This window comes from Gigantopelta aegis, chromosome 14 (assembly GCF_016097555.1).
Source record: "Gigantopelta aegis isolate Gae_Host chromosome 14, Gae_host_genome, whole genome shotgun sequence".
Classification (NCBI taxonomy): Eukaryota; Metazoa; Mollusca; class Gastropoda; order Neomphalida; family Peltospiridae; genus Gigantopelta; species Gigantopelta aegis.
This window is the reverse complement of record NC_054712.1, coordinates 39,234,676-39,259,873: the sequence shown is the minus strand read 5'-3', so window position 1 is coordinate 39,259,873 and position 25,198 is coordinate 39,234,676. Positions and strand designations below refer to the sequence as shown.

The window sequence follows — 25,198 nt, the reverse complement described above, 5'->3', positions numbered from 1 at the left end:
TCATAACTTCTCTAAATTTATATAAATGTATATATTTGGTCGGATATAATAATATGGACGTAAACATTCTTTCCGGGTATTATTGAAAAAAACTATATACAAACAAATAATGAAATTCGTCTCCTATATCGTTTTCATCACATATAGTACAAAGTCTATATTCTAGTAGAACTGTATTCCAGTGTCCAGTCTCAACAGGTAAATAATGGTTAGAAGTCCTAAATTTTATCATAACGGACCATACTTTTTCAGGAATAATATTAAGATAATTTTCAAAATTTAGTTGCTCTTTGAAATGTTCGTAGGTTTTACCTCTCGATGACTCTGAAATATAATTTTTTCATGTTTGTAAATATTGGTCGTTTTGTCTTATGCTGTTGTGATAGCCATTTTAAAGATAGAAAGGTTTCTGACAACCATATATTACTCATTCCTAGATGATCTAATATATTTTTAACAGCAGCAATCCAGTTATAGTTAGTTCCATTGCTAATATGGTCTCTCATCATTGATTTGTATAATAATAGAGATAGTGTAGACTGTTTCCCCGAGATGACTCGTGCCCAATAACAAATTAATCTTTTGTGGATAGTCAACTCGACTGGTATTCTACCAAGTTCACCATATAACATGAAAAATCAGGTCGCTTTTTAACAGGAAGAATATGTCTAGTAAAATTGATTTGAACAGAGTTATAGATGTCGTTGTTTTCGAATCCCCATATTTCACAGCCATATAGTAATAATGGCAGAACCATCGAGTCAAACATTTTGAGTTCACACTCGATTGATAGATGACTATCGTTTGCTTTTGCCTGAACGAAATACATGGCCTTTGTCACCTGCTGTTTAAGTTTAATCTTAGTATTTTAAAAGTTATTTGGTTTAGTAAAAGTGGCACCTAAATATTTGTATTCTTTGACATTTTCGAGAATAGTTTTTCCAATCTTAAAAGTATATTTATAATCTTTAGAATTTCCATTAAAAATTAATACTTTTGCTTTTGTAGTATTTACAGTGACAGTTTTGTGTCAAAATCATAACTTATTATTACATGTTGGAGTTGAAAATAACAACCTACAAAGCAACTTGTGACGTTTGTTCCTTCATTTATATTCTACTCTGTTAATATCATACTATAGCGCAACACCGCACTGGCAATATACACTCTTGAAATGATTGAAAGTAAATAAAAATACAAGCTTCCGATATCTAGGAAGGAAGGAAGGAAATGTTTTATTTAACGACACACTCAACACATTTTATTTACGGTCATATGGCATCAGACATATGGTTAAGGACCACACAGATATTGAGAGAGGAAACCCGCTGTTTCCAATTAATGGGCTACTCTTTTATATGCACCATCCCACAGACAGGATAGTACATATCACGGCCTTTGTTACACCAGTTGTGGTGCACTGGCTGGAACGAGAAATAGCCCAATAGATCCACCAACGGGGATCGATCCTAGACTGACAGCACATCAAGCGAACGCTTTACCACTGGGACGCCCCTCGATATCTAGGAATAAAACATGTTATTACTAATCAATAAAATGTATTTGAGACCAGCTGCAATAGCCAATTTTAGATGGACCAAATCTAAATTACAAAGCGATTATCACATTTAAAATCGTATCTCTTACAGTCAAACGGGTAGTTTTGACAAAGTTGTAACTGCTCCCTTAAATAACTGTCAGGTGCTACTTTCTTAAATAACTGTCAGGTGCTGCTCTCTTAAATAACTGTCAGGTTCTTAGTTCATATAATGACTATACCGCTCCCCAACATGATAGATTATTCCTCCATCTATGTACGACATCACAACCACCTTCCTTTGCCCGACTTCCAAAAAACTTTCATACGGGGCATATTTCAAAAGTGGTCAACACCAGACCCAAAAATTCAAATTAGGAGCTCAAGCTAGATTTTGCTTTCAATAATTCTGTACATGTAAACTAAAATCCTGTTTAATGTACTAACACAGCGTAATTTTTCTTAGGAATGTTAATGAATGAACAGAAGTCGCAAGTTGGTGATATAGGTTCTTGTATTTTACTTTCAAGCATAAAACATGATTAAATCAGTTAACAACATGGTGGTACATATCAAATATATATGTCTAAGCTTTCAGGTGAACGATAGAGTTGACACTGCGACTGAGAACCCCAAGGGTCTGCCCCTAGCTCTCACCTCCTCGGTCCATCTCTGGGTCTCTCTTTTTATAGGATCCGGCTCCAATGATTACGTCTTCATGTTCCTTGGGAATTTATCTCAATGTCACATGATAAATTGTGATCGCTAACTACTGACATAATTAATAGCTATGCTTGTTGGCAGACCGGGTATCAGCTGCGGGCCACCATTACAACATCCGTAGTTTTCTTGATGCTAAAATTTAGTTTCACAATAATTGGTCTGATTGCTAGCATATATATAAAGCACATTTGAATATAGTTGTAACAGTACTATAAACAATAGGAATACCAGAAACACATGATGTACAAGTAATAATATTCTAACTGACACCAAACGAGTATTTTGAAATATACTCTGCAGATAGACCCACAACTAGTGATATTTCGCCAGATCGTTGACATACGAGTCTTCTTCCAGCAGTTGTCGAGCTGTCGGCCTCTGCTTTCTGTCGTACTGGAAGATCTTGAGGAGAAGCATTTGGAGATCTTCAGGAGCTCGCTCACTTAGAGAGTAGCCCTGGTGGATCGCTTTCTCTTCAGCCACCTTGAACGTGGCCTGAGGACCCTCCATATCATGGTAAGGGGGATGTCCCGTCGACAGCTCCACCACAACACAGCCGAAACTCCTGCAAATATAGAGATAATGAATAATAAGGAGGGTGTCGCGTCGACAGCTCCACCACAACACAGCCAAAACTCCTGCAAATATAGAGATAATGAATAATAAGGAGGGTGTCGCGTCGACAGCTCCACCACAACACAGCCAAAACTCCTGTAAAATAGAGATAATGAATAATAAGGAGGAGGGTGACCCGTCGACAGTTCCACCACAACACAGCCGAAACTCCTGTAAAACTAGAGATAATGAATATTAAGGAGGAGGATATCCCGTCGACAGCTCCACCACAACAGCCGAAACTGCTACAAATATAGAGATAATGAATAATAAGGAGGAGGTTATCCCGTCGACAGCTCCACCACAACACAGCCGAAACTCCTGCAAATATAGAGATAATGAATAATAAGGAGGGTGTCGCGTCGACAGCTCCACCACAACACAGCCAAAACTCCTGCAAATATAGAGATAATGAATAATAAGGAGGGTGTCGCGTCGACAGCTCCATGGCCAAAACTCCTGAAAATAGGGAAATGAATAATAAGGAGGGTGTCGCGTCGACACCACAACACAGTCAACAGCAAATATTCGACAGCCACCACAACACAGCCGAAACTCCTGTAAAACAGAGATAATGAATATTAAGGAGGAGGATATCCCGTCGACAGCTCCACCAAACCCGAATCTGCTACAAATATAGAGATAATGAATAATAAGGAGGAGGTGTATACAAACACAGCCTCATCCTGCATAGATAATGAATAAGAAGGGTGACCCGTCGATCCACCACAACCCAGCCGAAACTCCACAGTATCAATAACTCGACAGCTCCACCAAACCCGAAACTCATCCACAGTATCAGAACTGTACACTAGTAACCCTCATCCACAGTATCAGACCTGTAACCAAAACCCTCATCCACAGTATCAGAACTGTATCCAAAACCCTCATCCATCCACAGTGTGAGAACTGTATCACCCAAAACCCTCATCCACAGTATCAGAACTGTAACAAAACCCTCATCCACAGTATCAGAACTGTAACAAAACCCTCATCCACAGTATTAGAACTGTAACCAAAACCCTCATCCACAGTATCAGAACTGTAACAAAACCCTCATCCACAGTATCAGAACTGTAACTAGAACCCTCATCCACAGTATCGGAACTGTAACAAAACCCTCATACACAGTATCAGAACTGCAACCAAAACCCTCATTCACAGTATCAGAACTGTAACAAAACCCTCATCCACAGTATCAGAACTGTAACCAGAACCCTCATCCTCAGTATCAGAACTGTAACCAAAACCCTCATCCACAGTATCAGAACTGTAACCAGAACCCTCATCCTCAGTATCAGGACTGTTACTGACAGTCAATACCACAGTACTGACATTCAGTTCCACGTCACATCTTTGAATTTTATACAGACATAACTATTCTAGTAATGAATTAAATTTGGTCTGAAACACCACGTGTTCCTTTCTTTCTTTCCATCAGTATGTGTATTAAGGGGTAAATTTAATAAATGTGTATGAATTAGATATAGTAAATATACTCTGTCAAGAAAGAAACGCATAGGTGATAGGCAAAGAAGAAAAGTGTTTGATTTTACAAAATATTGTGGGTTGTTTTTTTGTACAATGTTGCTGAATGACCATGTCTGTTAATGTTCCTGGAATGGGACAGCATGCTCAAATGCACCCTAAAACAAATTTAACGCACGTTGTGGCATGTTGTGCGACAATTGCAGAAAATCGGTGTGAAATGGTCAGATTTTGGCGAATGCACGTGAAACTCGGGGAAAAGATTGGGGTAGTGATGGGTATTTAAAGCTGCAATCCTCGCAATGATGCCTCATTTCCATTTTGACGTAGACGAGTTACAAGATGCCAAGACTAAGCCTGCCAAATCGAAACATTGCAATAGGCCGTCTCCAGTTAGGTGAATGGCAGTCAGCAGTCGCACGCCACATGAACGTCCATCAGAGCACCATTTCACGTCTCTGTGACAGGTACCAGCAGTTTCAATCAGCTGAAGACCGGCCCAGAAGTGGAATACCTTGCATAACAACTGCAGCACAAGATCGCTACATCCGGGTTCTGTACTTGCGTCACCGAACTGCCACAGCAACGAACACTGCTGGACGCATACCTGGTTTGGAGAATGTACAGGAGTGGAACTTGGGAAACTGGCGGCAAATATGGTTCAGCGACGAGTCACGTTTCCTTTTAAAGCGACGCGATGGACGACAACGTGTTTTCAGACGCCGCAATGAACATTTTGACAACTGCGTCGCCCAAGTTGACATATTTGGTGGAGGGAGTGTCATGATGTGGGGAGCCATCTCATACACCGGCAGAAGTGAACTTGTGTTCGTACAAGGCAACCTGACAGCTGTACGCTACCGAATTATAAAATGTTAAATTAAGTTTAACCAGTACCTCTCTAACATCATTCAGGGCCAAATTTACGAATCCTGTTTTCCTTAAAAGCAGGTGTATAAGCATTGTAAATGTATGTAGTTACATAAACAGGCATTGTAAATGTAGGTAGTTACATAAACATGCATTGTAAATGTAGGTAGTTACATAAACAGGCATTGTAAATGTAGGTAGTTACATAAACAGGCTTTGTAAATGTAGGTAGTTACATAAACAGGCTTTGTAAATGTAGGTAGTTACATAAACAGGCTTTGTAAATGTATGTAGTTACATAAACAGGCTTTGTAAATGTATGTAGTTACATAAACAGGCGTTGTAAATGTAGGTAGTTACATAAACAGGCGTTGTAAATGTATGTAGTTACATAAACAGGCATTGTAAATGTATGTAGTTACATAAACAGGCGTTGTAAATTGGGCACTCAATATTTTAAAAGCAGCTGGGGTTTTTAAAAAGTATTCCATTATTTTATAGTTAAGTTACATCGTTGTTTTACTGCTTCATAAAATAGGCAAACAATATATAACAATTAACTATACCATTATGCTTCTGACTATGACATTAAATAATTAAACTCTTGATTGTTAATATTTTACCACATATCGCTCGAGCGACCATATCTTTCTCCTTTGGACACCTCGGGTGCCATGTAGTGCCACGTTCCACATCCTTTGGTGATACTTGGCATAGACGAAGTCTTGTCTTTCATTTCTCTCGATATACCGAAGTCTGCAAGCTTAACGTCGCCACGATCGTCTAACAAGATATTTGCTGCTGTAATTAGAAGGGAAAAAAGAAAGAAAAAAAGTATTAAATTTGAATTAAGATAGATTTTTGAATACACAATTAACTGGTACGTCGTTTACAATATGATATAAAAAGCAAATGTACCCCTATAACTAGCAATTTGGCGAATTTGGTCAAAACATTTTTAGCCAAATTCATGTTTCAGCCAGTCAAATCAAAGTTAACAAAAGTAAGACTGAAATTATATATTTAAAAATCAAATTAACCTATTTTGGCGAACTAACAATGAGATAACTTCGTATCTTGGTGATTTGGCAAACTGGCTGCAATTGATCCAAATAGGATGTTGTACTATTCAGTGCTGTTGTAAATACAGTCGGACATGCTCAAATGGGCCACCTATTGTTAAAAGCTGTATTCTGTGATACCGTCTAATATTGTACAAATAATCAGCCACCTGTCTAAACATAAACCTCCCATTCAGTGACTCGAATTCGAACATGCTATCGAGATGCATTCCCATAGGCGACGCTTGACGTCATAATTATATCCAAACCCCTTTAAGACAATCGTCATTATGCGGTTGTTATGGTAATACTTATTTTACAATAGATATGGACAAGAAACATTGTATATTATTATTCAATGTCGGTAACACTCTCGATCTAAATGTTTTCTTCCTTATATTAAAGTCGTCCTACATAGTTCACATCCAGCGTATATTATTATTCAATTTCGGTTAACACTCTCAACCTGTAATGTTTTCTTCACGTTTATTAAAATGGAGTGAAAAAGCACATCTTTGTATATCGATAAATACAATGTCGGTATCCATGTCCCAATTGCTTGAAATAATTTTCTTCCTTAGTATTAAAGTGTCCCGTTAGATTTCTCGAATCACAAAAATATTACGTCACGACAATGTCGGTATCACGCACAGACTTGGGGTGCGTTTCCTTCACCTTCCTGGACATGTTCCAACTGTTCTGTCTCTGACATTAACGGAATGAGTTATTGAACAGGAATTACTTTCACGAAATGGGTGCTTCTGTTTTAGGAAGTGTTCTGCTGCAGCAATCATGATACTTGAATTCAATAAGACGACACTCTCCATGTTGACTATACTACCTTTTTTAAAATAATAAATTTTTCACATTTCTGTATATTATTATTCAATGTCGGTATCACTCTCAATTCGAAATGGGTACTAGTGCCTAACCTATTGTGTATTAGCATTTCAGATGCACCGTTTATTATGGTGGTGGTGTGGGTATGGGTCTCAGTGGTAGTGGTTTTGGTCCTTTGGTATTTTTGTGTGGGTTTTGTTTCACATTTCTGTTTTTATTATTCATTGTCATATCACTAGTAGTAGAAATGTTTTCTTCCGTCGTCAGGGGTGGAGAGGCACTTCCCCTCCCCAGGACGAAAATGTAAGAATCACTCTCAATCTACATGTTTTCTTCCTTTTATTAAAGTGTTCTACCACATCTCCATATTATTATCCCCTCTCCAGATATCGTAAGACTTAGCAAAATTATTGGTTTTTAAAAGTGTTGTACGTTTCACATTGAAATACTTATTTGTCTGAACTTTCATTGTCAATTGAAATGTTCACGAACTGTGAAGAAAAACCTCACAAATGACATCTCTGCAAATTATAACAAATCGGATGTTGATTGCGCGAACCGTGCACGAGAAAACAAACCGAACCAAAATGATAACGGTCACGTGGTATACCAACGTCTGTGACATTGAAATGGGAATATCCCCTCTAAAAATAGATTAGACCTTGTCTGCTCAACGGTTTTTTCTCAGAGGCACGTGGCTTTTTAAGAAATACGAAAAATGCATTTTGTGGTATTACAAACACCAGGATTACCAGGATTACCAAAAAACACTTCAGGTGAATGGAAATGTATATTCTAAATAATAAACGGTAAGTAAAGTGCAATTTTATTTGTGAAAAAATGGGTTTAATAGCGAAAAACAACGGCGTAATGGTTAACAACTAGGGCGTGTCCCTTTAAAGTGTCCTACATTTCATATCTCTGTATATTATTATTCATTGTCGGTGTCACTTTCAATCTAAATGTTTTCTCCCTTATACTAAAAGTGTTCTACATTTCATATCTCTGTATATTATCATTCATTGTCGGTGTCACATTCAATCTAAATGTTTTCTCCCTTATACTAAAGTGTTCTACATTTCATATCTCTGTTTATTATATAACATTTAGTGAAATATCTTAAAATATCAGTGATGATAACACATTTTAGAGTGAACATTTCACTATTTCTCTCTAAAATGTGTTATCGTCACTGTAGAAAGTCTTATTTTCACTGTAAGAAAGCCGGAACTATTTTGCTACTGGCATTTTAAAAATAAAGGTAAATTGCCAAAAATTTATATAATAAGTAGAAATTTCATGTTTTTTGTCAAATATGATTTATATCTCATTTCGTGAAGTTTGCAATCATAAGACACTCGTCGCACAAGCGTGACTCGTGAAATATGATTGCAAACTTCACTCGATGAGTTATTAATCATATTTGACAAAAAAACATGAAATATTCTCTACATATTATTATTCATTGTCGGTATTACTCTCAATCTAAATGTTTTCTTCCTTATATTAAAGTGTCCTACATTTCACATCTCTGTATATTATTATTCATTGTCGGTATCACTCTCGATCTAAATGTTTTCTCCCTTATATTAAAGTGTCTTACATTTCACATCTCTGTGTAGAATTCTTGGATCCATATCGTGTAGATAAGCCAACCCCTCGAGAATCTGTCTCGTGTAAAGACGGATTTTATATCCTCTAAGTCGGAAATCATTCATCTTCAGGTGGACATCTAGAGATCCCTGCGTTAAAAACATAATTATTAAAATACAGTGAAACCTCTCAGAGTCGGACCCTCTGTAAACCGAAATTCCCCCAAAAGCAGACATTTTACACAATTCTTTTTAAAAAAGCAGTAAAGAAATTAACCTCTCTAAATTGGATACCTCTAAAAAAACATAAAGCTGATGACATGTTTCACATGGTTCAAGTATGTTAACTATGTCTGGGCTACAGACATTTTGAATGCCTTGTTTTCTCGCCGTAAACAGACAATCCTTTAAAGGGGCCGGTCCTAGTTTCAGCATGTGAAAATGGACACTACGACGTAAGTTTTGTTAATCTACAAACCTACAACACACCAACATAAGATGATAACAGAGAAATTAAAATCAGTGATGTTTGCAAATACTGTATAAACATAATTAGAGCTTGTCTTCTCAGACGAACGTGCGTTTGTAGAATTATAAAAAATGCATTTATGGATATTACAAAAACCTGGATGACCAGAACCACTTCAGATGTACGAAAATGAATATTCTGAATAATAAAATATAAGTACTTCTAATTTAAATTAAAAAATCCAGCTTTAATAGTGAGCAGTACTTCGTAGTGTTTAAAAATTAGTGTCCGTCGCTTTAATTTTCCTACCCCTGACATGTAGTCCATGAAGATGAAGAGCTTGTTGTGATCTTCGTGATACCCACGGTATCGTACAACCCGTTTGTGATTTGCTCGTTGCAGAATCTGAATTTCTTTATCGAAGCTTCTCCTAATCTGGAATTGAAAACCGATAACGGAGATTATCCAAAAACAAAGTGATAGAATCTGAACATCAAAACCGTAATACATGGTCAGGGCCATATCTGTGCCCAATAAAGAGTCGAATGAGCATTTGGCAAAACACTGGTTGATTCCATGAAGCTCTATCTAGTATCTCGTCTGCTAGAGGACAGCCATTCCCAAAGAAATCCTTCACTAGATATTCCATTCCTCTTGCACAGCCACAAAGAGGACTGCCAGTACCGGACTGATTACTAAATCAAAAACTAGTATAGCATAGATCAATATTTTAGATATAATCTGTATGGATCCGAATTGCGTTATGAAAGGTGAAGTGTCATAACTACTATTTACAGATGAAAAATCACGTGGACAAAAATTCATGCAAATGTTTTGAGATGTACTATTTGTCAACTGGTGATTTAATTTTAGTCAGATCCCATTGAAAATATGCAAATGTATTTTGATCTTTAAAATACGTTGGTATAATTTTATGTATAATTGTACCTCAGTGTCGCCCGGTAAGCAAGTAAATTCTTTAACTGCATACGTGTCTCCTGTTGTCTTGTTTTTACGAAGGTAGACAACTCCGTAACTTCCTCGACCCAAAGTTTTTTCGTCAGTCGGGTTGCCAAAGTTATTACAACCTAGAGTATATTGGAAGAAATAAAGACTTTGGAATAAGATAATGACGCAATTCGGCGAGATTTAAGCAGAATCGCAAAATGCCAATTTGTAGTTGAATTTCACGAGTATATTTCATTATTAAATTGACAAAAAGCTCATTCGTAAATCAATTATATGTACATACATTTCTTTAAAAAGTCTTCTTTTTTCACAATTATTTTATTTGCTTAACTGAAACAGATGTCTTGGTCCAATTCACCGAATTACTATATATACATTTTTGTACAATGAAAATAAGTCAACTTCGTGCATTTTAGATGATGAATTGTATGTAAAACCTGTCGAGGTTTTGTTTGTTTTCATGCAAATGTAAAGAAAAGAAGGATTGAATAGGAATTAAACGTAACATTTGCAAAAAAAACCTTAAGGTCTAAACAACTGAACATGACTATAATAACCTTTTTAAAACACCTTATTAAGTCGTGCATCAGGAACCAAAATAGTTTTTTTTTCTGTACTATAACGTTGGGGTTGAAATCTGTAAGGGGAGGCGCGGCACAAGGGAAATTAGCCACGTAACTGCGAAGATATATAATGTAATACACTTTAGTTGAAATTAATATATAACTGACACCTATGTCTAATTATATTAAAAGTGATTTGTCACATCACATGTAGATACAGTCTGTCTGACTACAAAATAAAAGCACAGTGCCTGCTGATAGGTATCAAACTTACTGCACCAGTCCGCATATTACTTAAATGGACAAACGCAAGTTTTTAAACACTACAGCATATTTTTCACTATTAGAGCCGTTTATGATCACTGGAGCAGATTGATTTATTAATCATTGGCTATTGGGTGTCAAACATTTGGTAGTTTTGACAAATATTCTTAGAGAGGAAACCCGCTATAGTGTTTACATTAGTAGTAAGGGATCTTTTATATGCACCATCCCACAGACAAGAAAGCACATACCACAGCCTTTAATATACTAGTTGTGGTGTACTGGCTTGAACGAGAAATAACCCAATGGTCCCACAGACGGGGATCGATCCTAGACCGACCGCGCATTAAACGAGCGCAATCTCACTGGGCTACGTCTCGTCCTTTTTATTATAAATACTATATCATATCATATCTTTATTTTTTAAAGTGACCATGACCTTTTACGCGTAAAGGTGAAATGCAAACCCACTCAAGATGTCATGGTTCTATTCATATAATACTAGAATTAAAATGTCAACTGTCACGACGAAGTTGGCCAACTAGACGGGTTGTGTTGTAATTTCCCCGATTCCTGACTTACGACGAGTGCACTCAGATTAACAACTAATGGGTTACACGACGAGAATCAAGTTTTAAGAGCGATCAGACTAGCAACTGGAGAGTCGTAGAAGTCGTGACAGTATCAAGTTGGCAAACTTTGTTGGCAGTTGGTAGTTTGATACTAGCATACGTTTTTATGAAAATCGGATGAGAAGTCGTGAGTACGAGAAAAACATTATACCCCGTCAATGATTTGTCGCGAATGGGATGATAAACCATAATAGTTTGTACATATTTTATTTTGAGAAACATTCTTACCGATTTTTATTAGCTGTTTCACGCCATACTGGAATGTTTTGTTTTGAGTCCATCCCAGTTTGAAGATTTCGAGAATCAGTTTAAGTCCTGAAAATTGTTCTCCAACTCAGTCAGTTTAAGGCTATCCATATCGCAGTTGCGAGCAATCCGCGCAACCTGCTTACCTGAATCAGGAAGGGAAATGAGGGGGTTGATTGATTGAAAACATATATATATATATATATATATATATATATATATATATATATATATATATATATATATATATATATATATAATAAAAGTATTAGGCACAACTTATCAACTTACGAGACCAATATCCTATTATAAACATTAAATAAATAAATAACTGAAAGGACAGAAAAGGAAGGGGAAGTTTGTTTAATACCTCAATATCTATCTTGTCTCTCTGTCTGTCCGTCCGTCCGTCCGTCCGTCCGTCCGTCTGTCTATATCTATCTATCTATCTATCTATCTGTCTATATGTATTTTTATATACAGTAATACTATAAATAATGTATATAAAATTAAATTGTCTTTGCGTCTATGCACTTTACGGCAATCTGATTGGTCCAGAGACGCTTACTTCTTTTCGTTCATATATAGATGAACCGAAATACATTAAGTCACGCCTACTACACACCCCCCCCCCCCCCCCCCACACACACACACTTACTCGCACTACTTTTGTGCCGGATTATTCAGGCAAGCATAGTTAGATCTTTTGAAGAAAACACACGTGAAAGATACAAAAGCAATAATAATAATTTTAAAAATGTATACGATAAATTAATGGTAAATGCTATAGCAGAGTAGACATGTATAGCATTGATTGAAATTAAAAAAAAAAAAAAATAGCTAATCATGACATGAGACTCGGTCAGTTGGCCAAAGAAATGTAGGAAACGTCAAGCCTGTAACTTACTTGTACTTGTAAGCGTTGATCTACAGCTGTTGGCGAAAATTAAACTGAAGGAAGGAAGGAAATGTTTTATTTAACGACGCACTCAACACATTTTATTTACGGTTATATGGCGTCAGACATATGGTTAAGGACCACACAGATATTGAAAGAGGAAACCCGCTGTGACCACTTCATGGGCTACTCTTTTCGATTAGCTGCAATGGATATTTTATATGCACCATCCTACAGGCAGGGTAGTACATACCACAGCCTTTGATATACCAGTCGTGGTGCACTGGCTGAAACAAGAAATAGCCCAATGAGCCAACCGACGGGGGTCGAGTTCAGACCGACCGCACATCGAGCGAGCGCTTTAACACTGGGCTACGTCCCACCCCCAAACATGAAACTGTTCCCCCGACAGCATACAAGTTAGACGCGTTCCCTTCATTAAGTTTCATAAAATATAAACTAAGCACGAATGGGACAATTCCTTCCAATATAACTAAATTATCCGAAAAAATGCACCGAGCAGCTAGAGGAAATGGAACAAAATTACGCCATTTACCAAATAACGTCACTTCAAAAACCACCTGATTCAAAGAATAGTGAATGAACGTTTGCATTCTTACGCGACATAAGTATCAATGAAGTTTACACAAACAATACTACGTATTTAAAGCTAAACAAAATAAATTCAGTTATGTATTGTTAAAGAATGCATATTATGCGGAGTCATACAGTGTGCACACCGGGGTTTTTCTGTTCATACTTGCATGAACCAAAAACTAATTGCCATTCACACATTGTGTAAAACGGTTTTGGTGTTTATCATCGCATGAACGTCAAAAATATAACGTTCAATTCTTAAATAACGTCACCCCATTGGTCCAGACGTAGCAACAGGAGTTTGATCAATTCTCGATGAATGTAAAAATTACGTCGTCAGGGAACGTAAAATGATGACGTCATTTTACATTGGTAATTTGTCTTATTGAGCGTTATTGTTTTTAACCAAAAAATAATTCAAAGTAAATTATGAATGTTTAGTGTTACTATTTGTAAGTATGTTTGGAATTTAATTATAAGTATTGTCAGTTATTTGTTTTACGTTCATTTGGGTATGAACAAAAAACATCATCCGCAAACTGGTGTGAGAACGATCACATGATTTATTTTGTTCATACCACAAATTTGAAATATTTAAGAATTGACCGCATTTATTTCTTGGTTCATGCAAGTATGAACCGAAAAAACGATGTGTACACTGTATGATCCCGCGTAGAGGGTCATACAAAAGTGTGCACATCGTTTTTTCGGTTAATACTTGCATGAACCAAAAAAATAATTGCGGTCAAATCTTATAATTAAATTTATATGCATACTTTAACAATACATAACTGAATTTATTTTGTTTACCTTTAATTACGCCTGTAGTATTGTTTGTGTAAACTTCATTGATACTTATGTCGCGTAAGAATGCAAACGTTCATTCACTATTATTGAATCAGGTGATTTTGGTAAATGACGCCATTTGGTAAATTTTTTCAGTTCATCGAGATATGAACGAAAAAAGTAAGCACCTCTGGACCAATCAGATTGCCGTAGAGTGCATAGACGCAAAGAAAATTTAATTATTATTAAATAAAATAAAATTTGAAATATTCAGCGATTTTAATTTCCTTGACAAGAAATTAGGAAACATTTTCTAAGTGGTGCGTTTTCATAGTCTTTGAGTGAGCGTGACGTAGATCACTTGCTGACCCAATTCGTCGAAAAATAACGTGTAGTAGGTCTCGACATCTGCTTACTTCTGCGTTGCTGTTTGTTTGCAGTGGTTTGTAATAAATAAAATACTAAACTAGCTTACCTGTCTTACATGTTTATGAAACTCATTTCATAAAAAAAATATTTTATATATATACAATAGAGGAATACAGATAACACCTGATCTTACTGAAATTATGATGTAGTTATTTGCAGATGACATTGTTTTGCTTTCAGACACAATAATAGACCTGCAAAAGCAACTAATATTTTATATAATTATTGTCAAAAATTGAAGCTTATTGTAAACCTGCAAAAAACTAAGGTGGTAGTATTTAGAAGAGGTGGAAAAATAGGTTCTAATGAAAAATGGTTTTATGGTAATGAAAAATTAAATGTAGTTCCACAGTATATTTATCTCGGTATATGTTTCGACAGTCAAGCCAGTTTAGCACAAATAACTAGACACTAAGCAATCAAAGGTAAAAGGGCATTAATAGAAGTATTGAAAACCATGTTATATTACAGAAAATTTCCATTTCATATTTTCTTTAAAATATTTGATACACAGATTTTGCCTATTTTGTTGTATGGGTCTGATCTATGGGGTTTTTAACAGTTTGAATGTATAGAAAGAATACAATACATGGCTTGTAAACGTTTCTTAAATGTAAGTAAATGTGCCCCTAATGCCATGGTATTAGGGGAATTTGGAAGATATTTGACATATCGCAATTCTCAAATTAAATGTATTCAATATTGGATAAAATTGGTACAAATGCCCAACTTTAGATATCCACATAAAGCATACAATATGCTATATTCTTTAGATAGTGCAGGAAGATATACACGGGCTACTGCTATTAAGAAAACTTTATTTTCTCTAGGATTTGGATATGTGTGGATTGCTCAGGGTGTGGGAGATGTGCCATTATTTTTATCGTAATTTAAACAAAGAATTAAAGATATACAAAATCAAGAGTGGATTGCAAAAATTAAAACTAGTAGCAGATATGAAATATATTGTAAATATAAAGTAACTTTAGAGCCAGAATTATATCTTACATGTCCTGAACTTGATTTGTATAAGAGAGTTATAGCACGTATCAGAATGGGTGGAGCTGGTTTAGCACTGGATGCAGGGAGATATATTGGTTTAACTAAAACGGTAGGAATTTGTTCATTATGTAATAGAAAAGAAATAGAAAATGAATTTTATTTTATTATAAATTGTTCACTGTACAATGAGACATTAAAGGCGCTCAATTACGGATTTAGTGGGCCTTATTTCTCTAAATATGGATTATAAATAGAAATTACATTCATCTGGAATACCAAACCTAGTTATGTATGATCTTAAACATTTTAATTGAACTACGATGGAGGGAATTCCATGACACCCTTCATTTTTCAAATTTGGAAATCTTCTTGTGAAAAGTCATAAAAATATGGCAAAACAGGCTCGTAGTGATGAGGCTGTATATACTACAACCGTATAATGTATTTTAGAATTTTATATAAACGACCGCCGTGTATAGAGACTTGAAAAATGAGGGCCGTTTATATAATAAAATAATAATAATAAAAAAAACAAATATGACGAAAATAACTGCGAATACGCTGAAATAAAATAATAAACAGTCGGAACACGAACTCACCCTTTATTATTATTATTATTATTATTATTATTATTATTATTATTATTATTATCAGGCGCGTATGCATGAAATTTAGTAGGGAAGAGAGACTAGACGGTTACAACGTTATAGTGCTTGGTTCGAAAACGGATAACATGTTTTCCAGCGTCACAAATGTGGCATACGACCAGCCAGTCGTTTTTCGTTAAACGTTTGCAAATTATTTTGACTGATTCACAAAGTGGTCATTCGGTTTAATGTACAGCGTCTAAAAGACCCCCCCCAAAAAACAAAAACAAAAAAAACAAAAACAAAAAAAAAACAAAAAACCCCCAAAAAACAAAACAACAACAACAAACAGTATAGGCGCCTACTGTTGCATGTTTTGCCGTCCAAAGGTTGGCTTAATTATTACTTAACCGAGTTGAATCCAGTTCTACGCGCAGGGACAAGTTCAGCCTGCCGTTTGTGCGTATGTGCAGGCACGTTAATCTTGCAAGCCACCACCCCCGCCCCCCCGCCCCCGATAACACACCGCCCCCTCCACCCCAAAAAGTTAGTAGTAGGCTAATAATAATTATAATAATAATATACTATTATATGTATTATAATGTTGGCAAAATCACGTCGCGGTGGAGTGGGTATGGGCGGTTGTTACAGAAACATTACATAAATTTAGAGGGGGGCCCGGGAGTGGTCTCAGCGTTACTGGTATAAAAAATATGTATTTTGAATTTTATTGCCCCTTGCAATTTTGAGCATTTGAAATATGACTAAACACAGCAAAATAACCTTTTAATCATATTTATTTGCGGTAAAATTAACTTTTAATTTTTTTTACGTAAGCAGCCTCAAAATTGTAATCGGTGAAAAATTATCAAGTTCAAGCCCTGTTGTTAGTTTGTGTACTCTCCGAAGTTAGTTTCTCTTTCAGATAAACTACCTCAGCAGCTTATAATTTGTAATTTTTATTTATTTATTTATTTATTATTATTAATTTTTTGTTAATACTGTAAGGGCAATATTACGCCATTTATATGTCTATGGAAAACGTACACAAAAGGTCCGCTAGATTCATATACTCACCCCACCCCCTCCCCCGTCTCCCCTGTTCAGAAAATGCACTGTTCGTACAGTACTTTCTATGTATTCCTCCTGATCCAGATGGTTCGGTAATATGGATCAGTCAAATACTTGTTTATCGCCTATATACATTTTGACTGTGAATATAGCCAGCTCTCGTTACCGGAGGCTATATACACGGCCGTCGTATATATAGTCACATCGTATATAAACACCGTCTAGTTAGAGTATTCTTTTAAAATGTAACAATTCCAATCCCAAGTCAGCTGTCAGGGCATATTTTGCATAAACTGAATTTGACAAGGTGGAAAATGAAGGTGTTTGTGATCCAGATGTTTAGAGGGTTTTTTTGCGTACGACTAACGATAAATTTACCTATAGATGCAAAGGCCTAACTAGTCGAAATTGTCGACGTTTAACATGCTTCTTTTACTAAAATAAATTAATGTATTAGCTTATTATCATTCAGTACATGTTTTTATTAATTTTAATAACTTATTTTTAAAAAAAATTCTATTTACCCTACGTCGCAGAGGACGGTCAAATGTTCTCGTTACACGAGCTTGGTAAATCATTTTGACACTGCGGTTATTTGGGGGGATACCCGTCACGTGACTCAAAATAATACGTCACACCTCTGCTCTACAAATAGCCGTTATTTTTCTCTGAATTATGGACCGTCGACACAATTCAATTATTTTTAAAATAAAATATCAATAATAAGTGGAATATGCTAGTTATGTAGATGGTTCAATGAAGTACTTTTAGGTACAAATCAAATGTATATATTGTCATATAATACTTTGTTGGGTCAATAATTAGGTCAACCATCCGTTATTGAGCGCCTTTAAGAACTATATGTATATTCTTAGAAAGTATTACATTACGAGATCCTTTTATATTATGTTTACTAACTTAATGGCAACAAGGAATAAATATGTTTTTAAAAATTTAGGAATCTATATTATAAAAGCATTAAAGTGTAGAGAAGATGAAATTGCATTACCTTAAACTGAACCATCATGTGTTTAGGTAGATACTTGATATATAACGACATGTATCATGTATGTATAATCCAGTGTGTGCTACTATGCTTGATGTATAACGACGTGTATCATGTATGCATAATCCAGTGTGTGCTACTATACTTGATGTATAACGACATATATCATGTATGTATAATCCACTATGTGCAATATACTTGACAATGCTGTTACCTGCACCAGGGGCCAATTGTTCAAAGAATGGTTTTGCTGACCACGGGCATTTATAAATATAGGTTTTTATAATTTTTGTGAAATGCAATATTTATGGGATATTGGACGAACTTCCATTTTGTATGGTGTTTGTGTCCCGAATGAAATAGTCCTCAGTAGTTTCGGGCTTTAGGGAGTGACAATGAGAATTGTTTCACGAGGGACATAGACATGGTGCGAGGTGATGGCGAGTTTAATATCATATTCATTACTCATAATTGATCTCAATTTGTATCACTCATCTTGTTTGGTTGGCGTTCATGGAATGTCGTAGTAAGATAATCAATGATATGTTGCAAGATATGTTGGTGGGTTGTGTGGGTTTTTTTGTTTTTAAACATGTATAAAAATAAATGTTTCCATTTTGTTTTTCTAAAACAGGTGGCTAATCATTTGAACAACTGGTCCCAAAATATATCAATATATTCAGTTCTGGTATATATGGGCTTATGGCCTTACATACAATAAAAAAATTGAATTGAATTGAATTGAATACTAGTATATATATATATATATATATATATATATATATGTTATATATATTATATATATATAGGATATAATATATGTGTTTGTATATTTCAATTAGGAGCCACGTCAGCAGCGATACGTCACCTTAATTTCGTTTTCGGCTTGTTTATTCAATAAAACATGTATTGTAAAAGTTGGTTTTTCACTGTGACGTATATTTAGTAAGTGATAATATACGATGGGGTAGTCGAGATTGTAGGTTAAATGTAATAAAAAAATTAAATTATGTATTTACCAGTGTTATTCAAAGCCTCTTCACTTTCACAGAGCTTCGCGATGTCTTTTATGTAGCTCATACCAAAATCATCAAGAAGTGCTTTAACAGAGTCAACAATTGCGTCAAGTCCTTCTTTTTTTCTAAAAAAAATATAAAGAAAACAAATAAAACAAACAAACAACCCAAAACAAAAATAACAACAACAACAACAACAATGAATGAATGAATGAATGAATGAATGAATGAATGAATGAATGAATGAATGAATGAATGAATGAATGTTTAACGACACCCCAGCACGAAAAATACACCGGCTATTGGGTTTCAAACTATGGTAAATGCAAACAGTGATGATCAACATCAATATAAAAATTCAACAGGTAAATAAAAACACAGTATAAAGGACTGTGTAAAAATAAAAATATCACAGATAGATATAATTAAAATTTAGAATAAAACTCAGTATCACGTAAAAATTGCAATAAAAGTTCTGGATGGAATCGAAAGGATTCCATCACAGTTCGTGGTCCAAATATATCTTTTCGAATTTCTTTCAAATGGATACACTCCATCAAAACGTGGCGCACATCAGAGTACACTGGCAGTGTCACTCTGAGGTGGAGGATCTTTCTTTAAGATAAATGAATGGGTCAAGTGAGTATGACCGATGCGGGCACGACACAAGACTATTTCATCCTTCCTGCACTGTCTATAGGAGGACTGCCACTCTCCCAAGACTGGCTTAATAGCATGAAGCTTGTTCGCAACCTCACCGTCCCAATCACGTTGCCAAGTCAAAAAGATAAATTGGTTGATACAATATTTAAAATCAGTATAAGGTACACCAACCCTGGCATGAGGCAAATCCAAAGCAGACTTGGCAACAAAATCTGCCTTTTCATTACCCCTGATGCCAACATGGCTGGGTACCCAACAAAATACAATGTCTTTATTGGCAATAGATAAAAAGACACACTTTCGTATCACCATCCCAATTAAGGGATGGTCCAGCTTCATATTACGTATAGCTTGGAGACACGAACGTGAGTCAGTAAAAATAATAAATTTGGATGCTATTGAATCTTTAATTTCTTCTAAGGCTTTAATGACTGCCCAAACTTCAGCACTAAAGATAGATGCCGAGTCAGGCAGTCTCATGAAAAGTATTGTGTCTGATGGAAAAACTGTAGCACAAGCCACAGAATTTCCATCCCGTGATCCATCTGTATACACAGGAATGTAATCACGGTACTTGTCTTGCATTTCCATGAAAAACTGTTTATAAACAACAGCATCTGTACGATCTTTCTTCAGATGCGCCAGATCAAACACAATTTTAGGTGGTGTAAGACACCAAGGTGGTAAAACAAAATATGAAGAAGTTTCCAAAGTGTCATTTAAATCAATGTTGAAAACAACAACAACAACAACAACAACACAACAACAACAACCAAGAAACCTAAACCCCTCCCCCAAATAAAACATTAACTCAATACAAATATACACACAAAAACCAAACCAACAACAAAACCTAAACCTAAACTAAATACCCCCACCCAAATCCCAACACACACATCAAAAAACGAACCCCCAACCCCCCCCCCCACCCAACCAAAATAAAGCAACAACCCCCAAAATAAACCCCCCCCAACCCCCCCCCAAAAAAAACAAAAAAAAAACCCACAACAAAAACAAACAACAACAACCCAACAACCCCAACCCAAAAACAATCCGACCACCCAAAACTTATTAAAGGAAATATGTCTACCAGGCTGAGTAATATACGATGGACATGGATAATATCAAGAACGTCCTTGTATTTGATTGAAATTTAATGAAAGTTGTATTAACAAATGCATTGATATTTAAGAATGTTTATGTTAACATGTTAAAGTTAAAGTTTGTTTTGTTTAATGACACCACTTATTTGAGAACAATGATTTATTAATAATCGGCTATAGCCTCTTATTAGAAATTAGCGAGAAAAAATAGGCTTATCCCTTAGCCTCTTAAAACGCAAATTATTTTAACGACCTAAAGATAATTCACCTGTCCAAATTAGCATGACTGTTACGGTATCAAACCGGTTATAAAATAAATGACCTGGGTAGTTGTATGTTATCTATTTACAATTTTACAAAACATGTGTTATGCATAACACCAATTTTGATAAACACGCCTAACCATCTCTCTGCCTAGGCTTAGTACTTGTCACCTGTCAAGTGTAATCATCTGGGTGTTTAGTGTGTGTTCCAAATACATATGTTTTGCAGTAAAATTGTAAATAAATCTCATATTTCTATCTATAATAGGTCATTTATTGTAATTTTTTCTACCGGTTGTCTGAATACCATAACAGGTCACGATAATACTGACACATTTTTATGGTTTTCATTCCAGAGATTTTAATAACTAATATATCAGACTGGAAAATCACATGGTATAATTTTGATTAGTACTTTAGTAACAGTACTTGTTTTATTTACATTAAAATATTTGTATAAACATATTTATGTTAGTCTTGCATGCTGATTATTTAAGGTAGATGATTATAAGCATAAGTGGCAGGCAAAACAAAAAACCCTAATATTTTTAAAATTAAAATAATTTTACGCCCCACCCCCCCCCCAAGAAAACCCAGTAACAAAAACAAATCTGCCCCCCAAATAAACAATAGCCTACAAAACAAGCCCCCGCACACCACACGCACAACCAAAAATACAACCCAAACGAACACGCACGTTAAAAAACGTTTTATCTATGTACATATTCCAGTGGCGTAGGAAGGTGGTAAACGGGAGAGGTAGGGGGAGGGGGGGGGGGGGGGGAGAGAGCACAGACGCACAACTATATATATATGTGTGTGTGTGCGTGTGTATATCAATCATCATTGCTGCTACTGGATCAAGAAAAGTAATATACAGTGCCGTAACAATGACAAACATTAATCACATTTGTATTAATTTTGAGAGCTTTCTTTTGACTACGGCGTGTGAAAACCTATTTACGATACACCATGTGAGACGACAGACTGGCCGGACTAGCCTTTATGCATATTCATCGTTCTATGAAAATTGACATTTCTCAAATCATTAGCATGTTCCTACATCGCAGACTATTTCAAGGATCCATCCTGGCAACTATGTGAACAAAACGATTAGTGCATCATATATGCACGTGTAAAATTGTGTCCATTACACATTGCCTGACAATGACACTGGACTTTGTGATGTGTATTTATGTTGATTGCTTTCTAATACTGATAGTTGATACACACACACACACACACACACACACACACACGTGTGTGTATGTGTTGTGTGTCAAATTAATGTACACTTCCGTTCGTATACATTGATATATACACAAACACATGCTTATAGAGAGAGAGAGAGAGAGAGAGAGAGAGAGAGAGAGAGAGAGAGAGAGAGAGAGAGAGAGAGAGAGAGAGAGAGAGAGAGAGAGAGAGAGAGGAAGGAAGGGAGGTTTCCAAACTAGTTGTTATTGTTGTTTGGGGTTTTTCAAACATTAAAAACAAACTTTAAAATTACAATGTTTATAAAATATATACTTTTCAGTTTGTATTTTATTCTTTAAGAAATTTTTAATTGCATCTTTACTCAAATTAGTCTTTTGCATTTCATTCATTATATATATATATATATATATATATTATATATATATATATATATATATATATATATATATATATATATATATATATATATATTATATTATATATGTAATATTTATGTTAAAAATTAACCAGTTTACAGAACCATTAAAAATTTAGTTTTTTTCATGGTCACAAATGCAATTGTAGTTTTGTCTAATTGAATTTGTTCTCCTTTCTTTAGTATCCATTGTTCTATTATTTTCCAAATTTCATTAACTTTTGAACATTCATAAAATATATCTTCTAATGTTCTGGCTGGGATTTGCAGAAATTGCAACTACTTAAATCAGTGTATTTTATTTTATGTAAGAAAGTATTTGTTGCTATTATTCTATGTAGAATTTTGAACTGAAACCACAATAGAGATGTATCTTTCAGTATTTTAAATGGTAAACTATAATACTGTCTCCATTCTTGTGAAGATAGAGTATAACCTAGTTCTGTATATTTTCTTTGTGAAGTAGGGAAAGCTGTACTATAATTTAATAGTTTATACATTTCTTTACTTCCCCCTTGATCTTTTAAAAATATTCTTAGATTGAAAGATAGAATAGGGTTATTAGTCGGTATTAATAATTGTTTTTCCATTTTTCTTTACCAGTAAAAGTTTAAATAGCTTTTATTAAAGTAACATATTCTAAAAATAGATTTTACATTATATTTGGCTTTACACTCCTCGTAACTCATATACTGCCCACTGTCATTTAGTAGATATTGTACAAAGATAATTCCCCTTTCAATATATTTTTGGTAAAACATTGGTTTATGATATTTAGTTATATCACTGTTGTAGCAGATATTTGTACTCATTATTTCTTCTATATATTTTTAGATTTGTTTTTGTTGAATATTTAGCCAACTTTGTAATACATGTTTCCAAAAATGGATTGTTATTTATTTTTCGTTTTAACCTGAATAATATAATCTCCATATTTAAAAAATATTTCCTGTCTTTATTCCTGTTACTGCTTCAAATAGATTCGTCCACTTCGAATTGGAAAGAAAAAGTCTTCTTATCCAAACTGATTTTAATGCCATCATAAAATTTAATAAATGTAACATTTTGACACCTCCATTTTTATAGTCCTGTACCAATACCTCTCTTAATTTTGTCTAGTTTATTCTGCCATACAAATTTTTTAAACATTTTATTAATTTGTTTTGTTATTGTATCAGGGGTATTTGGTAATGAAATAAGTAGATGAGTAATTTTTGAAACTATTACTATTACTATTAAGATATATGGTGAGAGAGGGTCACATTGTCTACAGCCCCTTTGCAGTTTAATCTTTCAGATAGGAATCCATTTTGTATTATTCTAGATTCAGAGTTGTTATAAAATAATTGTATCCATTGTTTTATAGATGATTTGAAATTAAAAAGATCTAAAACTTGTACAATAAAGTCCCAAGAAGTTGAATCGAAAGCTTTTTTAAAGTCTACTAGGATCAAGAGGCCAGAGATTTTATATACTTCAGTATATTGCATTATATCATATATGAGTCTAATATTTTCGCCTATGTATCTACCTTTAATGAAGCCAGTTTGGTCTTTAGCAATTAATTTATCCAATATTGTTTTAATTTAAGGAATATTTAAGGAACTGTTTTGGCTTATTTGGCTTTTTGGGTATTTGACATTTCTTTTATATCAAACTGTGATTAATGGATCTAACAATAAAGTGTCCTAAGTCTAGCCAGAAAAAAAAAGAAGTAAATTCTGGAGATAAGCCATCTGAGCCTGAGCTCATTTTTCATACTTTTAAGAAATGCTAATGCGTCAGAATACTTATTTCTTCTAATTCATCTGCTTCTTCCTCTGACAGTTTAATTATATATTGATAGTTCTCAGATGTCTAAAATATTCATCCATCTTTGATTTATTATTATCCGGTTTGGAATATATATTTTTTTTTTTTTAAATTCTTGTTTCTTCTAAAAAAAGTTTTGATCGACTATTATCTTGCCACTGTTAAGCTCTATTCTAGAAATTAATTTACTATAAAAATGTCTTGAGTACTAAATTTAAGTCACCACATATAATATATTTTTCATTCTCAAATACTTCAGCTAGTTGAAAAATATTCTCATAAAACTTGGATTGCTTTCATTAGGACCATATAAAATGACAATGGTGATCCTCTCCCCTTCCATAGCTATATCTAATGCTATATTACTATCAGAGATATCCATTTTCATTTTGTGTAATTTATATTCACAGCATTGCTACACCTCTTGAATTTCCTAGAAAAGAATTGAATATACACTCATATCCCC

General features: G+C 34.7%; 1 protein-coding gene across 1 annotated transcript in view; it reads right to left on the bottom strand.

The window, feature by feature from the left end:
- Window positions 1-1,453: 1,453 nt before the first annotated feature.
- Window positions 1,454-25,198, bottom strand: part of LOC121389410 (mitogen-activated protein kinase kinase kinase 3-like) — a 35,502-nt gene continuing 11,757 nt past the window's right edge. The window contains exons 2-8 of the mRNA XM_041521027.1: window positions 19,265-19,386; window positions 11,852-12,015; window positions 10,144-10,283; window positions 9,505-9,630; window positions 8,738-8,876; window positions 5,857-6,034; window positions 1,454-2,825 (exon numbers count right to left, since the gene is read on the bottom strand). Coding sequence (XP_041376961.1) covers window positions 2,573-2,825; window positions 5,857-6,034; window positions 8,738-8,876; window positions 9,505-9,522 — 588 coding nt within the window. The 5' untranslated portion in view covers window positions 9,523-9,630; window positions 10,144-10,283; window positions 11,852-12,015; window positions 19,265-19,386 and the 3' untranslated portion in view covers window positions 1,454-2,572. The remainder of the gene's footprint in view (window positions 2,826-5,856; window positions 6,035-8,737; window positions 8,877-9,504; window positions 9,631-10,143; window positions 10,284-11,851; window positions 12,016-19,264; window positions 19,387-25,198) is intronic.